Raw genomic sequence first — 17,083 nt, 5'->3', positions numbered from 1 at the left:
AGAACCGCTGCCACCTCCTTACCGGGAGTCTCTGCTGCTGCTTGTCGACCGTTCCCCTGAGACGGCTCCGTGCCGGGCGCTTTAGAGGTCAGCATTGGGCCTCGAATATGCAGCCCGAAGCTCCACCGCCTGAGCTTTGCTGGCCGCTTCTGTGACCTCGTGGAGAAGTTGGGAGAGCGCACGAGAAAAGACAAGAAGAGCCTCGCTCGACACGACACGACACGACCCAATTCCACCACCCCTTTCTGTGCCCTTCTGTCCCTTTTCCCATCCATTCTGTGCTCGTCTGGCACGCCAGGGCAGGGCAAGGCGAGGCCGTCTGCCACGGCTTGGGCCAGCAGAGCAGTCCTGGGCCTGCATCGACGACGCCAGCGCAGCGGGAGGCATCCAGCGTCTGCGACTCCCTGAAAACGAGACACGCAAAGAGCCTGAACAGGCCTGAACAGAAAGAGTCCGTCTTGTGCTCTATACGTTCAACACTGCCTGCCTATATATCTACACACGAGCCATTCGTTCAGCCGTCCATCCATCAGCTACTACACATACATATCATCTTATCGGCCATCAGCCGCCATCCCCCCCTGTCCTTTGGCCAACCACTATAACTGCTACTGATCCCAGGCCTTCCATTGCGCGGATACCACCTGCGGCGCCGCGCTTGCGCACTCCAGCCCCCCATTTTCCAGCCTTTTCCCCCTGCCACCACTTTTTTTTGACATCACCGCCCTGGCCCTTTTGCGCCTTTGTCTCTGCGCCGTCGAGCTGAGCCAAGCTTCTCCCAGCGTTCTGCGGGCAATTGGGTCTTCTGCCGCCTCTTACTGCACGACTCACCTGCGTGCATATTCCTGTCCGGCTCCTCCTTACCGCCAGCTCGCACCCTGGAGGCGATCAGCTCTGCCTCGACATCCTGGCGTCCGTGCTCTGCAATCCAGCGTCCTTTTTCTTCTGGCGCAAATCACCGCATCACCCAACCCGAGCCTGGATCACCGCGACTCTGCAATTCCTGAATTCCTGCCTTTGCCGGATTCCCTCGCGTCTAGGGCCAGCCCGTTCGCTGCCTATACCAGATACCATCTAGCAGCACCTAATCGTAATTAATTCGCCCACCTAACAACGAAACTTGCCCTAGAGTGGCATCTGCCGACGACCGCGAGCTCCTCTGCTTCGCCGCGCTCCCTGCCATCGCCGCCAATTCGCTGGCGGTGATCAGCCTCGGCCAACTTGTCTTTCCTCCCCTCCTCTGGTGGCGCCGCAGACTTGTCTCAACGACTGGCCTCCGTCCCTAACGACCGTTACGCGACCCACGAGAACACGCATTCACCACCGCAACGCCAGCAGCACCCGCTGCCGCACACAGCCCAGGAGCCTCCCAGCAGGCTCTCCACCCCGTCTTCGCAGCACAAGTCTCTTCGCCGCACCCCGAAATTTGATTCTGCGCCGAAACCTCAGCCGGAGCGCCGAGTCCACATCGCCGCTGCTTCGGCGGGCTTCTACCCGAGCATCGTATCCATCTCGCAGGACTCCGAGTCGTCCATTACTGGGCTTGGATTGTCTCTGTTTGACGAAGAACACGGGGATAGCCACCAGCGACGCCAGACTTTGGGACCGCATCGCGCACCCTCTGGTCCAGCTGAAGCACAGAATCCTCCTGCTCCCAGCAAGGTCGCTGCGCACCCAAGAGACCTGCACAAGGCTCTTCGCATTTCCAAGCATACTCACAGCGCAATCCTCTTTACCCTTGAAGAAGCTCTCCGCCAACCTCACTCCTTCACCCCTGACGAGATCGAAGAGTCCGCAAGCATGTCTGATCTAATGACTGGCAGCCTTCCTGCCACGTCCAATGGCGCTGCCCTTGGTCCTGGCCGCATGCCGGCTGCTGCTCCCGCGCCTACAAGCTCTCCCTCAGGGATTAGGGGGTCCTAGGATGATCATGCAGGAGCGTGCAGCGAGAGAAGCGCGCCAGAGGGCTGAAGCTCAGCAGAGAGCCGAGATTGAGCAGCAGGCATTGAAGAAGAGCCGCGCCGAACAGGAGGCGCGAGTGCAGCTGGAGACTGAGCGCCGCTCTGAAGAACGGCGCGCTGCTGGCGTTGCCGCTGGCCAAGGCATCACTGCCGAGGCTCAGCAATCTACTAACCATTCACACATGGGCCGAGCTGCCATGGACCCGTCACAGCAACCGCGCGGCACAACCACATCTGCCCACGCTTTACCAACTCAACAGCCACCTCCGCAGCAGCAACAGCAGCAACAGCAGCAGCAGCAGCAGCAGCAGCAGCAGCAGCAGCAACGCCCCGTTCACATGTCCAACACCCAACAACAGCATACTCCTCCCCAGGCTTTCCCCGCTGGAAACTTACCACCGCAGCACCCTCCTTCTGGAGCACTTCCCGGTGACACAAACGACCCGACCAAGCCGCGCAATTCTTTTCCCCATGCCTTTGAGCGGTGGGAAACACTGTCTGCTCACTGGGAGGGATTGACGAGCTACTGGATTCGCAAGCTGGAGCAAAACAAGGATGACATCAATCGCGACCCAATGAGCCAGCAGCTGGCGCGACAGGTCACCGATTTGTCGGCGGCCGGCGCCAATTTGTTTCATGCGGTAGTTGAACTTCAGCGTCTGCGGGCCAGCTCCGAACGAAAGTTTCAGAGGTGGTTCTTTGAAACCAGATCAGAATTGGAGCGTGCCCACGAGGTGAATGCCATGTTGGAGGCGGCTCTCGAAAAAGAGAGGAGGGACCGCGAACAGGCGATCCGTGAAGCCGTCGATCATGAACGTGGAGTATCCAAGACTCAGAAGCAACTCGTGGAGATGAGAAAGGAGCTCTCCATCTCGAAAGAAGAAGCCCGCCGCGCATGGGAAGAACTTGGGCGTCGTGAGCAGGAAGAGCGCGATAGGACTCTATCTCTTCAGTCAGGACATCCCACGGTTGTTGGAGGAGTTCAGGTAGTACCAATGACTCAGGGCGGCGGCCCAAGCAGGCACAGCAGCACCAGGGAGCAGCCAAGCTATCAATCCGACTACCAACGACCGACATACTCCATCGAGCAGGGCACTCCGGGCCGAGGCCAATCCGCACCAGGAAGCAGCGGTTCCGGACAAGGACAATACCCATCTGGCCACCAGGAAGATCCGAGCCGTCGCACAGGCGCTGGCTCCGAGGGCGGTTACAGCGAAGGTGAGTACCTTATCGATGCGCAGGGGAACTTCATCCTCGACGGGGACGGCCACAAGATCCCCTTCGCTGTGCCGCCCTCCACGTACACAGGTTCTGATTTGGATCCAGAAGACTACGACACCCCGGCCACCACCAACCCCAGCGGCCAGAACATGCCATCATCAACCTCTGCCCCTCAAGGCCAGTGGACCGGCGCCTATTCAAACCCCCAGGACTATTCCGGCCAGGGCTATGGGAATGCTGGATGGGAGACGGTGCCACGCCACCATCACCCGACTCGGCTGAGCGACGTTATTGAGGAAGATGATGAGAGGAGCCGAACGAGTGCCAGCCACAGTCGGATTTAGGAATCCGAACTGGCGCTATAGCTCAGACCTACTTTTCCCCTAATTTTTTTTTATCTCGATACCTAAAAACAAACTCCTTCTAGCGTTGGATATTCATTTTTGAAATGATTTGTTACATAAGACTCAGATGGCCCTGCCACGATTATGAAGCCCTTTCTGGAGAAGATACGCAAAGCTTGCATTTAAACCAGCGAGGGCCATTGCTTCGTGCTTTGTTTCATCCTCTACTCTTTTTTTATTTGCGTTAATAAGGCATAATTGCTCGGGAGAAAACACATCATATCTGAATTATTGGCCATGCCCGTTTTTTTTTTTCTTGCTACCCCTCGGTATACATTTGCGCAAGACGGGACATTTTTTTCGTTCCCAACGAGACAAGCATCAGCACCTTAGAGCAAAAACACCCTGGAACCTACAAGTTGATACACCTTTTATGATATGCTGCGCTGGTTTTTTGCATTTTGCATTTTTTTCCTTGCTTCAACCCCCCCTTTTTTTTTCACAAGAAAGGTTTTTTTTCTTCATCGCGTATTTGCTTTTTTTTTCTTCATCCGGAATGATCGGAGGAGAGTGTATTTGTTTTGTTTGAGTTGATTTCTTTTATGTTCTGATTTCCAGAAGGGAGGGACGGGAGAGAGAGGGAGAGGGAGAGAGCGAAAGGATAGATGCAAGAGCGACGACTGTTTAATATCTCCTGAGAATTAATGCTCGCTCTAATACTCGACTGATCAGGGGTGGAGTTTTTTTTTTTCTTCTCTTTCTTGGTTTGGGGAATCAGGAGTACAAAGACATACACAGAGAGACAGACCGGGAAAGAGGAGTTGGATGATACTTTTTTGAGAGAGTGTATTCATGTAAATGCTTAACGTTTATTCTCACAGGGTATGATTATTTATTCTTACAAGTTAATTTTTATGACGTGGTGTGTATGTGTATGTATGATGGTTGTAGAGTTTGAATTTATGATGTTTGGCGTGTCAATCTTTTTGAGAGCTTATTAAAAAAAAAGAAATCACAGCTTTCAGACTGAGAAAGTGCCGGCATATTAGTACAGATGTGGTTGTATACCAGATTATATGATACCTTGACAATATCGACGTAAGGAGTGCGAGATGGACTAGGAGACAATTCAGGTTCGATATGTGGTATTATCATGAAAACCCAATGAAAAATCTAAACCCGTCTAGATATGATATTATGATAACAAGAACAACTCGGAAGGAATAAAAGCCCCCCCCCCCTTTTTTATACACTTGCACGCTCTCTACTCAGCCGCCTTCTTTCCCTTTGACCTCTTCCGCTTCTTCCTCGTCCCGTCCACGTCGCCAATGATATTACTCGCCTCTTCGCCGTCCTTGTTCTTTGCCGCCTTATCCTTCTTCTTCAAGGACCTCTTCTTATCCCTTGCGTCCACGCCATCTCCCTCCTCGGTAGCGGCAACCACCCGCTCAAAGCCATACGTCGGGCCCGTCTGCTCAAACTCCCCGCCAAACACGTCGCGCCGCCACTGGCGCAGACGGGCCTTTTTGCCCAGGTGCTTCTTGTCCTTGCGCTTCTTCTCGGCGTCGCGGAACGTGGCGAGCTTCTTGAGGCCGGCGTACTCGTTGAGCACCTTGTCTGAGGGGGCGAGCAGGATGTCGCGCGCCGTCATGCCAAAGGACTGCGGTGAGGTCTCGCGGTAGCGGAAGCCGCCTACTACGCTGTTGTCGTTGTCGTTGTCGTTGCCCTTGAGGATGTCGTGGTCTGTGAGGTTCATTTTGGCGTCGACGAGGGCCTCGAGCTTGGAGCGCTCTTGGCGAGCCTTCTTTTGGGTCTCTTGGCGGGCTTTCTTGTGGTCTGATGATTTCACTTTCTTGGCGGAGGGTTCTTCATCCTCCTCAGCGTCCTGACCCTCATCATCTGTTAATGCAATGGTTGGCTTTGCGTCGTCGTCCTCGAAATCGGGAACGAGGTCCTTGATGTCGATATCATCGTCCCACGTGGGCTTCTTGGGCTTCTTTCTTTTGCTCTTCTTGCCGTCCTCTTCATCGACATCCATCTCATCGTCGTCGTCGTCTGAGACGACGTTTGCTTCTTTGATGGCGTAGTAGCTCTCGTCGAACCACTTCTTCATCTCGTCCTCCCACTTGTCATTCTCCCACGCGTCATCGAGGAACTTGATCCATTCTTCGTCTGTCAGCTCCTTGCCAAAGGCTCCAGCTGCTTGCTTAATCTTGCGAAGCTTGCGTTCCGTCTCCTCCAGCTTCAGGTTCCGTAACCGGGCTTTGTCTTCGCGGCGCTGCGCCTTCTCCACCTCCTTCTTCTCGCGCTCGAGCTCTCTCTGGCGTTTTCTTCCCGTCTTCTCCTCTCGTCGGACTGATCTGGCAGCCGCAAAGTCTCTGGCATATGACTTCAAGACTTCGTTGCTCTTTTCGGGATTTTCGAAGCGGAGATTGTAGGCCTCTTCAAACTCATCTGCTCGGTTGTCCTCTTCTCCATCATCTGACTCAAAGGCCTCCCATCTGGAACCTTCGTCAGTCACCCACGCTCTCGCCGCCATAAAGTTTGACAAGAATGTTTCTGGATCTCTGTCTGCATTGTCCACATCCACCTCTGAGAGCTTTACGGCCTTTGCTCTTGATGGGTGTAAGCCGGTTTTATCCGTTTGTGCTGGTGCTTTTCGCTTAATGAATCCATCCTCGTCCTCATCTGAGTCCGAGTCTACTTCACCCTTGGCAGCGTCGATTTCGGAGAGCAATGACTTTTTGATTGCGTCTTGCTCTTGCTGGTATGTTTTCGGAGCGTCCTCTTCGTCGTCTGAAGCGCCGACGTCTCCCCTTAAAATTTTTTCTCGTTGATAATCGCGGAGGAAGACTGGTTTCTCTTTCTTCTCCTTGTCTGCGGCATCGGCGTTTTCGTCGTCTGGGGCATAGAAAGTGATGTCCTTGTCGTAGACGCGGGGATCCTTGTTTCGAATCGCCTGTAGTGTAGCAGAGATTTGCGCGTCGAGGTCTTCTGTGGCAAGGAAACCATCTTCATCCTCGTCCTCGTCGGAAGAGGAAGAATCCTCATCCTCTCCTTCTCTCTTGAGCTTTTCCTCCACTGATACATGTTAGAGAGATGACGCTTTCATCTTCAAGGGTATCAAGGGCCTAATTCGAACGTACATCTGTGTTGTTCCTCTCGTTTCTTGTTATGTTCAAAACGGCGCGCATACTCCTCATTCACCTTGAAGCCAGAGCCTCCAATTGCTGCTCCCGTATCGTCTGAATCTGAGTCGCTATCGTCGAGTAGTTTTCGCTTATTGGGATTGGATGGCTTGCTTTTTGAAGCCGCCGATGCGGTTATCGATCTAGCCATATTGAAGACTGAATCGGCTTTCAGAACTCGTAGAATTGAGAAGCTGAAAAGGGACGCTGGTGAAACAGGTATGTGGAAAAAAAAAATGCTTGAATCTTCAGACTAGGATCCGCACCTGCAGCAGAAACTAATACGACGCCGAACTTTTTTTTCTGCCGGCAGATCAAACCCAAAAAGTTTGGCGGGGAGCTGTCGGGAATAGGCGTTACTTTTGGCCGAACTACGAACTGGCAAAGTCCCGCCGACAACGCTTCTGAAAGTCGCATCGTCTGAAGTACTCAGTACTTTATCTTATCGCTAGATCGATATGCCGGCTAGAGTACCCTGAACCTTGCAGGCAGCTCCCACTCTAGCCCCCGGCCTCAGTGTGGCTGGTGAGCTGGTTCGTTCGCAGACCTCGTCATCATTGCGCCTCTCTTTCGCTGCTCCAATGCAACCGGTACCCACCACGAACTCGCCTGCTGGAACCATCCTCGCGCATAGCAGCCTGTACACACAAGTGCTCTCAGAGGCAGCAGCATTCACCCACGCCGGCGCCTGTGCTTGAGCAATTTGTCCTCTTCTCCTCTCTCCAAGCCGGCCGCTTTGGCTTCACATCCATCTCCTCCCTTCACAGCGCCGAACGTTCGGGCGGTACGACCACGAAACGAACCGGAAAAGATGGCGGAAGCTCCCAAGCCTAGCAGCAGCGTCAAGCTGGTGCTCCTCGGCGAGGCCGCGGTCGGAAAGGTCGCCAATCCTCCTCTGCGCTGTGTTTTGGCTGCTTCATGGTAGACAGCGTTATTGACTTGTGCCCGCAGTCATCTCTGGTCTTGCGATTCGTCAACAACGACTTTCAGGAAAATAAAGAGCCGACTATTGGTGGTAAGCCATCTCTCCCCGGCGCTCCCGCCAGCGCTTCCCACCCCATCCCGTCCATTGCGGCCGACAGTAGAGCTAAGTTTTGGATGAAATGAATGACAGCGGCGTTTTTGACGCAGAAATGCAACCTCCCCACCCGGACTATCAAGTTTGAGATCTGGGATACGGCCGGCCAAGAGCGGTTTGCGTCTCTGGCCCCCATGTACTATCGAAATGCCCAAGCTGCCCTTGTCGTCTACGACATCACCAAGCCTACATCGCTCGTAAAGGCCAGACACTGGGTCGCTGAGCTCCAGCGACAAGCCTCGCCCGGAATCGTCATCGCGCTGGTGGGAAACAAGCTAGATTTGGCTGGCGAATCGCAGAGCACAAGCGAAGAAGGCGACGGCGAAGACGGCGGTGATGCCCGCAAGGTGCCGACAGAAGAAGCTCAGTCATATGCTGAAGAAGAAGGCCTGCTATTTTTCGAAACGAGTGCCAAGACCGGCCACAACGTCACCGAAGTTTTCACAGCCATTGCAAATGCGATCCCGGAGACATCCTTGAAGAGCACCAGAGGTTCCGGCGCAGCAGGCACGGCCAACAGGGCCGGAGAGGAGCAGAGAGTGAATTTATCAGGACCAAGGGATGCGGGTGCAAAGGACGGGTGTGCCTGTTAGATGAGGGCTGTGTGCTGCTGTTGTTGTCGCTTTGCCAGTGCTAACGCTGCTGCGCTACCATAAGACGAGGTCGGATTTGTTGTGGCATGCCATTCGGGAGTAAGAGTCTTGCGTTTCGGGAGTCATTCATGTGTTTTAGCTCAGTGCGCCATATCGTTTATTATTTTAGACGTCTAGTTTTTGCTACAATAGTACCTCGCTAACGCTTGCCTGGATGTTGTTGTGATTGCCGTTTATGATGAGATCTACATATACATATAGCATCGTTTATATGAGGCCGTAATCGATACACCTGGACCTACCGCATACCAATCTCGTCGAGGTGATTCGTCATCAGTAGAGCCCATGCAAGGCTACGCTCTTGGATCCCAAGATCAGCTCATCCCGCCGAGGCTACGCTTTTAGGCTGCAATCGGCCAGCCAACGCCCTCTTCCGGGCCGAGCACTTTCTTTTCTGGCGGCATCTTCGCCCGAGAAGCACGATAAAGCATGGACCACCGCTTTTAACTCGACACATCCATGCATCTACTTTATTTTGCAGCCAGCATCTCTGCGCTTCCAAGTGCAGCAGCTGGGCACGTGACGTTCTGATCGCCGCTAGCGGCTGGCTCGTCGTGGCCACCGTCCGCTGTCAGATCCACTTCTTTTTTTCGAAGCGCGTCAAACTCCTCACAATCTCAGGCTTCACCAGACTTTTCATGATAAGGGGTTGGGAGATTGCTGGTTTGCGACAGTACCCGCCACTCGGAGCGTTGTGATTTCTGGTGCCACGGCTCATTGAGGTCACGCCGGTGACGTGGCCCGCTCTGCTTGTTCCTTCGTCGTGCATTGAGCAATCAAAGTCCTCGGAACTTTTCCACTTCGCAAAGCCTCATGGTGGGCATCCAACGCAGATAGACCTGCTGCCGTCGGCAACATGGCCACGTCCATTACAGAGGCTCAGGCTGAGCTGATCAAGTATGCTCTTTCTCCATCTCATCGTCCCTGTGATGGAAGATACTGACCGGTGACAGCTCCTTGGCTCCCGACGATATCCCACACAAGCTGCGATGCGCCAACTGCAGCAAACTGGCAGTCAACGCCCTCAGGCTGCCCTGCTGCGAACAAGCCATCTGCGAAACATGTGCGTTCATACTCTCGGCTTTGGCGTCGCTGGAAGCCTCCTGTCGAGCCAGCTCTAATTGTTTCATAGGCCATTCAAATCTCCCTCAGTCGTGCCCCGTTTGTGAACACTCTCCGTTATCTGCCGCGGATTGTAGCCCGAACAAGTCTCTGCGAACTACCATTAGAGTATTCTTACGCACGGCGGAGAAGAAGAGAGAGGCGTCCCGAACCAAAGAATCCAACGATACCACGCCCATCACACCGGTTGATGCGCCGAAGCCATCGCTGCCCGACGTGGGCGCTCCCGCAGCAGAAACGGCAGAGAAAACGGCAGAGAAAACGGCAGACGCTAGCGGAGATGTGCCAGTCGAAGATGCGGCGCCGCAGAGCGCTGATGAGCTGGCTTCTGGCCATGAAGAGGACAAGCTGGTATGAGTTGGACCTACAATAAGCGATTGATTCTGTGAACAATATGTTAATTCACTGCGATACCAATAGCAGGAGGTGGCATTAAACGGCATGGAAGAACCGCCAAAAGAACCAACCGACGTTATTGAGGCTCAAGAAGCCAAAGATTGGATTGTCGAAGGCGACGACACAGCCAATAATCAAGAGCAAGATGCTGCTGAAGGAGGCGATGAGAACGTTGAACAAGCTGGCGATGGCCAAGAGCAATTCAACGATGCCGCAAATGGTGGATTTCAGCAAAATATGATGTTTCCTGGGGGCGGCGACTTCAACCAGATGCAAATGATGATGGCTATGCAAAATGGAATGGGACAAAACTCATTTGGCGGGTTTCCTATGATGGGTCAGGCTCCCTCCCCTCTTGGTGAACTTTTACAATCTTGATCTAGTAACTAACTATGCAATAGGCATGCCGGGGATGGGCATGGACCCGATGATGCAAAACATGTACATGAACGGAGGCTTTCAAGGCATGGGCATGAACGGCATGGGGGGCTTTGAAGGGGGATTTGGACAAGGCTCCAATGATAACTGGAACGGTGCACAATCATGGAATTTCGACCAAAATAATTACAATCAAAATGGCCAAGGCATGGGCACTGGTGACTTTGGCAATTTTAACTCAGGAATCCAGACAGGCTACAATCAAGGTAATTATGGCCAATTCAATGACTATCGTCGCAACAACTACGGCCGTGGCCGTGGCCGCGGTCGCGGATTCTATGGGGGTTATGGTCGAGGGGGATACAACCAATATGGCGGTGCCATGACAAATTATCATGACCAAGGCCACTATTCCCAGTACAACCAAGGACAAGGGGCAGCCGCTTTCCAGAGCCAGGGTGACCTTGGACAGCAAGCAACACCCATGGCGGCAGGTACTCACCCCGACGAGAATGCCAACGAAGGTGCAAGCCAAGCCAAGACGTTGGAAGCCGAAGGGGGTGGCAGCGTTGATGACTCCAAACAAGATCTTTCCGAGTCTACATCTCATGAAAACATAGGCAATGAAGCGTCTTCTTCTGGAGGTGCACCGCGCCCAACGATGATGGCTCAAGCAGATGGATCTAGCGTGCAGAATCGGAATGGCGTAGCTGCCATCCGCTCCATTCTGACAGCCCCAGATGCACCAATCAACGCCCCTAAGGGCCCTAAAGCTATGCGTCAAGGCCTTCCTAATACTAGTCTGCTGAATCTGCGAGCCAGGGGTTTCCAGGTTGAGGATAGTGGTTTGCCAGTACAAAAGCCTGTTGCCATTGCATCACAGCCGCCACAGGCACCGCCGCCATCGAATCCAGCTACTCAGCCAGGCTCTAGAAGTAGTACTCCTAATCTTGACAAAGTACGAGATCGTGATGCCCATCGTGACCGCAGCAAGGAGCGGTCCAAGGATCACGATAGGCGTGAGAGAGGAGTGGCGTCTGAAGAGCCCCATAACGCGCAAGAGAGCGAACGAGACAACAGAGACCGAGTAGATCGCGATCGCGGCAAAGAGCCAGAGCGTTTGGGCTCCAGAGCTAGTAGTAGAAGCCGAAGTATAGATCGCAGCAGCCGCAGCCCGAGCCGCAGTCGTGGCCATCGGAGCTCCCACAGGCGGCAACGGCGGCAACGCTCCGAGTCTGTAGACGCAGATGATAAAGATGACTCTTATCGCCGGAAGAAACACCGGAGCAGTAGAAGACATTACTACGACGATGACGGTGACCAGCCGTCTCAGCGGTCCAAGGATGACAAAGCAGCTGAAAGGTCAAGGTCAGGCTCTCCGGATGATGGTAAACGCTCAAGCTATCGCAGTCGTAAAGACAAGGACAAGGATCGAGACTATGAGCGGCGCAAAGACAAATACCGAGCGGAAGAAGAGGACGACCGCCAGAGATCGAGCCATCGCTCTTCCCACCGTGACCGAGGAGATTATGAGCACTCCTCCAGACGGTACGATAAAGAGAGAGAGCGTGACAAGGATAGCAGCAGCAATCGGAAAGAAAAGGACCGCAAGGATCGATACCGAGACCGTGATCGTGAACGAGACCGCGGCCGTGATCGGGACCGCGACCGGGATCGGGATCGAGAGTACAGCAGCAGACACGGCAGTAGCAGTAGAAAGCACTCCTTCGATGGTGCTGCCGCTTCAAGTGGCGGCGATAAGGGATTTGATCCGCCTACGGGTCCGCGTGGATTCGACATCAAAGGAGGCTCTCGCAGCACAGGGGCCGCCTCAGCGCCGCAGAAAGATGCGCACACTCTAGAACGGGAAGCACGAAACCGTGAGCGTCTGCTGAAAGAAGCCCAGCGCATGGCTGGCCTCGCAGGCATAGCGGGCTCAAAGCGCAGCCGGGACGATGCCGATGATGGCGGCCGCAAGGGGCGACGCAGCCGGCGGAACGACGTTGTTGATGGAGACAGCGAAGAACGCATGCGAAGGCTGGAGGCGGAGAGAGAGGGCGGACGATGGGGTTAGACGCCCTCTCGAAAACTCAAGTCATATGCCGATTAAAAAACTCCATCATACCTAGGTTGATGGCAGGTTAGGTACTGTGGCGCAATAACCCTCGCCATTCTGCGACAGTAGCCGGATAAACAAAATAAAAGGACGCTCGACGGAGAGCCGATATCAGAAAGATGACTGTGAAAGACACACTTGACTGGACTTGATTATGATGACTGATATAACCGAAAAGCAAGAAACAAAAGGGGAAAAAGGGATCATGACTCCGTATAAAAATAGGAGCTAAAGAGCGGTCTTGTATTTGTATGGATCAAGCATGTAGTATGTACATATATATATATATATTTATGTGTATACAATTATCAGTCAAGTAACTTTTTTTTGCATTCAACTTTGCTTGCAGCAGGCTGTAGATACCTACATTGTAGCGAGGGGGCGTGACAGTAAAATATTTACTATATTTCCTTCTCACGAGTTCGCCATATTGCTTCGGCAGTATTCATATTGTCTTCTCAAGGGCTGTATTGTTTTTATTTTCCGATTCCCATCAACGCCGATTGCATACAAACCTATGTGCTGGATATACACATGTTTTTTGTGTGTATATGTGTGTATGTAGCTGGAGTATCTCGAAAACAAAAAAAATGTAGCCAAGTATATTCCAAGTTGCGCTTCCAAGGAGAAGAGAGCATCATCTTCATCCCGCGCATATATGTATATATATATATATGTATATATAAAGAGGATCCCCTCCTAATTTGTTGAACATCACTACCATTGGACATCCTGACCTGACAACCCCCCTTTTCCCCTCATTAGCCTGATCATCCCTCCCCTGAGAAAGGGGCAGCATCGGCAACAACTTCGCCTAGTATATACCCTGTGTGCGATATTGGAAGGTATCATAGCTAATTGTCCATATTAGCTTTCGTTATTTCTCGATTTTCTCCTCGCTAAATCGCTGCAATTGAACAAGGCTGAAAAAAAGGGGCTCAATACTTACAGTCGTGTATAATAACTGCCAACCGACTTCGCAATCAAGTCCGTCTCCACGAAATTCTCTGCTTCGTCGGCGCTCAGATGCAGCTGGAAGCGCTGCCGGAGGGACGTTGTCGCATGAGTCACGCCCACGGCAAAGCACGGCATTTTCGAATCCCTGCCCATGATGGCGACCAAGTCAATGATGGAATCTGCCGACCGTCGCAGAGCTACAAATAATCACGTTAGAAAGATTTGCGTCATTGTTTTCCGAAAAAATTGAATCTCCTTACCTTGGAAAGCTTGTTTACACAACTTCTTATAGTCCTCCCAGTCCTGTGAACCAATTCCTCCGAGGACGTCCACATATTCGTTTGTGAGCTTGAAGGGCGCAGCCTCAAAGCCAACTGACCCGGGGGAGTTGGAAAGCATGAACCCAAAGTCGATGTGGATGATGTGTCCTTCGCTGTCGATCAGAACGTTTCCGTTGTGTCTGTCCTTCAGCTGCAGGACGTAGGAAATGATGCTGTATGCTGCTAATGAGCGCTTAAAAGCGTCCAGTCCAGCTCTGTGAGGCTTGCTATCAGGCGGGCCAAAGGCTTTGGCAAAGTGGTCTTTGAGCGTAGCAATTCGATGCCGGGGGTTGTTTCCGGCCTCGATTGACGCAAGCGTGAGACTTCGCTTGAGTGAGTGGAGGGATACACCATTTGCTATTGTTTCGATGAGTCCAGATGACTCCCCAGTTACGAGAATGCGCATCAGCTTCACCCAGACGTCCACCTTTGCGTCCACCCAAATCTTGTGGCAGACACTGATAAGCTGGCAAGCGAAAGCCTCCTGTCGCAAATCAGCGCCCGTCTTTACGATGACACTCATGAGATCCCAGTTCTTCATCCATCCGTAGGGCGAGGATTTCCGGATTCGCTCCTTCTTGGCCTCCCAGGCTTCTCCAAAGACAGCCGCACTAGGGTCGTCGCGATCGCCACGGCGCTGCACGCCTCCTGTCTTGATATCGTTTTCCATCCTTTCCCTGCCTGCGCTGGCGTTGATGTTGGGATCGATTGGTGCCTCTTCCTCGTCTAGATCTGGGTTGATGCCCTGTACGGTGCTGGCAGTGCTGGCTTTGGCTATGATGGTGTCAAACGTGGGGCCATGGTCGTCCGCATCAAAACTTTGCTCCTCGAGGCTTTGCATGCTCGCAATAATCTTGGCTCTGATGGCTGCTACCTCATGCTTTGGTCGCTTGCCACTCGTCGCCTCAAGCTGAGCAAGCATCTGAGAGGCCGTCCTCATATGCGTGGCCAGCGCTGAGAAATCTGGCTGATCGGCGCGAGCCATATTGAGCGTCATTCTCCGTCGAGAACCAGGACTAGGAGATCTTGATGAAAAAGGGCCGTCCGATGTGCGCGGTGTCATTGCATCCAACGTCGTACTCGCGGTTGTGGCTCCGCTGGAGAATCGCTGGTCGGAAGAATGCTTTGGGTGGTAGGTGACTGGTGACGGCACATCGTCATACGGCTTCAAAAGTGGCGAGCTCCCCAAATCGCCCGAAATCGGTTCGAATACGCTGTCTATGACTGGCTCCGGAGCGTGAATGACCTGAGCAGCCCTAGGGGTCTCTGAAGAGAGGTCAAACAGCCTTTTTGAAGGCCCATCGCCACTAAGTAATCCGGTCAATAGCCTTTGGTTATCTGGAGTTTCGGGATCAAACGAAAAGTCGTCTCTTAGCACTTCAATCATTAGCAAGTATGGCACCTTTTCGGCGCTGTTCAACACCGTGGCCTCAGCAGGATTGAGTCGCACAATTCGATGGTGGCGACTCTTCCCAGGTGCCCCATCAATCAGTGTCGGCGGGCAGATGATGGGGATATCGATCTCGGCGGGCAAATCCCTCCCAATCAGCGCCAACTCGGCTCGCAGGGCACTCATACGGGCAGGTTTCGGTACAGCAACCAGTCGGTTGGAGATGACTTCTAGGGCCGATAGGAACTGGGTTTGCGACCTGAAATAGTGTTGCCGTAGGAGCCGTGCTTTCTGGGCTGGTGACAGATTGCTCGTGCCCGTGGGCGATTTGAAATGATGGGAATGTCTTCGATGGACACCATCCGCCGGTCTAGCAGACACAGGAGTAGCTGGTCGGGATGGACCCCTCGGGGACGGAAGAGGTAGGGACGCGGTACTAAGTCTCGCCTCCAGAGACTTCAATTCCAGAGCAGACGGCCTTTTTGACTCTTTTGCTGTAAAGTTGGGATTCAATGGCGAATGGGTGTTATTTCGGCGAGAGAGGCGGGTGTCGATTGCCAAGCGGTCGTCGGATGTGTTTGTATTCCTCGAGTCTTTGGCCCGCCGAGATTTTGAGCCTGGCGCGGCTACGGTATTTGCCCTCGTGGGTGTTTTCGCCGTAGGCTTGGGCGTTTCACTTCCATCTGAATTGTCGTCGGTGATGGGCTGGGGTTTTCGAGCTTGTGCGACAGCGAGGGGTCCAGCCCATCTCGGAAACATTGGCAGGGCGACGCTCGCAAGAACGAAGCTGGACAGGACGGTCACGGGCAAGACGTTTTCCTTGATCTTGTGGTGCCGCACGGTGTCTGCGACGCCAAACACGATATGCTGGACCTTGTTATAGACTCGACGACATGTCTGAAAGGCATTCGATTGCGGATTGGAGGACAAGTCGTGTAGATATGTCTGGAAGAGCCAAAACGTCTATAGCAGAGGGCATTAGTGTTCTGATAGGTATGTATATATATATATATATATATATATATATATATATATATATACACATATATACAAGGACAAGTATCATGATTGTCTTCAGCTACGCACCAACAATGCGGCAGTCACAGACTCTTCGCATAGGTCTAGCAGAAATTCCTCCAGCGCCATTGACTCATTGTCGACGCTGATGATGAGGTGGCACAGCTGCGGCAGGAAGAATTCGATATCCTCGTAGGGAAATTGTCGCAGCTTCGTGCACAGGACATAGTGAATGCCTACATGGTCGGCATAACGGCTGCAAGGCGTTGAAAGACATACAAGTTAGCTACTACCGATCTCTTGCACCAGGTGTGTGCACAAACGAGCTTCCCCCAGCAGGCAACTCAACCTAGGCGATGCTCCATTGCAGCCAAGCAGAAGCTGGCAGCAAGATGCCAAGGGTGTAACACTCACGAGAGGTAGGAGACTGAGAGGAAGGGATTCGCGTTGAAGACGTCGGATTCGAGGAATCGCTGCAGCAGATCCCACGACATTGGGCTATTCGACGCAGTTGCGCGGACGGCGAGGTGTACGGCGAGGTGTGAGGCGAGATGCGATTGCGATTAGGACGGAGGTACCTCATTTAGAGGAAAGTTGAAGGCGTAGCAGGATTCAGCCGGTCTCGCATGGCTTTTCGAAGCGGGGGGATTTAGAGACAGATGCACATGCAAAAAGGGCAGAAGCAAGCTGTCTCTTTCCTTTGGGGCGGTGGCGCGCAGCGTGGGAGGGAAAAAAAGAGGGATAAAAATAAAATGACACAAGTAAGGAGTGGATTGATCTGCGAAGCTTGGGCAGAAACTGAAGGTTGAAGGAGGGAGGAAGCGGAAGCTTGTGGCGGCGTCTCTAGTCGACGGGCGAGGCGGAGATGGAGATGGATAGACGCTTTGATGGAACCAAGAGGGTGGAGTGAGTGACCTGTCCACAGCGACCCAATTCGGTACC

General features: G+C 53.1%; 5 protein-coding genes across 6 annotated transcripts; 3 read left to right on the top strand and 2 right to left on the bottom strand.

Moving 5' to 3' along the window:
- Positions 1 to 1,840: 1,840 nt before the first annotated feature.
- On the top strand, positions 1,841 to 4,672 carry TrAtP1_012413 (uncharacterized protein; the record flags this gene model as incomplete). The annotated part of the gene is made up of 2 exons (XM_066115518.1): positions 1,841 to 3,179; positions 3,288 to 4,672. 2 exons carry the CDS (start codon positions 1,841 to 1,843, stop codon positions 3,524 to 3,526), a joined length of 1,578 nt encoding a protein of 525 aa, XP_065971617.1. The 3' UTR covers positions 3,527 to 4,672.
- On the bottom strand, positions 4,657 to 6,981 carry TrAtP1_012412 (uncharacterized protein). Its single transcript, XM_014090198.2, has 2 exons — positions 6,673 to 6,981; positions 4,657 to 6,607 (listed from the first exon to the last, which is right to left on the bottom strand). The coding sequence occupies exons 1-2, from the start codon at positions 6,863 to 6,865 to the stop codon at positions 4,791 to 4,793; spliced, it is 2,010 nt and encodes a 669-aa protein (XP_013945673.2). The 5' UTR covers positions 6,866 to 6,981; the 3' UTR covers positions 4,657 to 4,790.
- Positions 6,982 to 7,205: 224 nt separating this feature from the next.
- TrAtP1_012411 (uncharacterized protein) lies at positions 7,206 to 8,595 on the top strand. The gene is made up of 3 exons (XM_014090199.2): positions 7,206 to 7,594; positions 7,666 to 7,729; positions 7,829 to 8,595. The coding sequence occupies exons 1-3, from the start codon at positions 7,526 to 7,528 to the stop codon at positions 8,383 to 8,385; spliced, it is 690 nt and encodes a 229-aa protein (XP_013945674.1). The 5' UTR covers positions 7,206 to 7,525; the 3' UTR covers positions 8,386 to 8,595.
- Positions 8,596 to 12,772, top strand: TrAtP1_012410 (uncharacterized protein). Of its 2 annotated transcripts, XM_066115516.1 has the most exons (5): positions 8,596 to 9,342; positions 9,399 to 9,508; positions 9,578 to 9,918; positions 9,988 to 10,300; positions 10,365 to 12,772. In XM_066115516.1, the coding sequence occupies exons 1-5, from the start codon at positions 9,302 to 9,304 to the stop codon at positions 12,413 to 12,415; spliced, it is 2,856 nt and encodes a 951-aa protein (XP_065971615.1). In that variant the 5' UTR covers positions 8,596 to 9,301; the 3' UTR covers positions 12,416 to 12,772. The 2 variants fall into 2 exon arrangements, with proteins under 2 accessions (XP_065971615.1, XP_065971616.1); XM_066115517.1 differs by having other exon boundaries at positions 9,578 to 10,300.
- A 150-nt stretch (positions 12,773 to 12,922) lies between these two features.
- On the bottom strand, positions 12,923 to 17,041 carry TrAtP1_012409 (uncharacterized protein). The gene is made up of 5 exons (XM_014090201.2): positions 16,556 to 17,041; positions 16,211 to 16,397; positions 13,675 to 16,087; positions 13,407 to 13,611; positions 12,923 to 13,311 (listed from the first exon to the last, which is right to left on the bottom strand). Exons 1-5 carry the CDS (start codon positions 16,633 to 16,635, stop codon positions 13,272 to 13,274), a joined length of 2,925 nt encoding a protein of 974 aa, XP_013945676.1. The 5' UTR covers positions 16,636 to 17,041; the 3' UTR covers positions 12,923 to 13,271.
- Between the last annotated feature and the right edge of the window lie 42 nt (positions 17,042 to 17,083).

This window comes from Trichoderma atroviride, chromosome 7, assembly GCF_020647795.1.
Source record: "Trichoderma atroviride chromosome 7, complete sequence".
NCBI lineage: Eukaryota > Fungi > Ascomycota > Sordariomycetes > Hypocreales > Hypocreaceae > Trichoderma > Trichoderma atroviride.
This window is presented reverse-complemented; position numbering and strand designations above follow the sequence as displayed.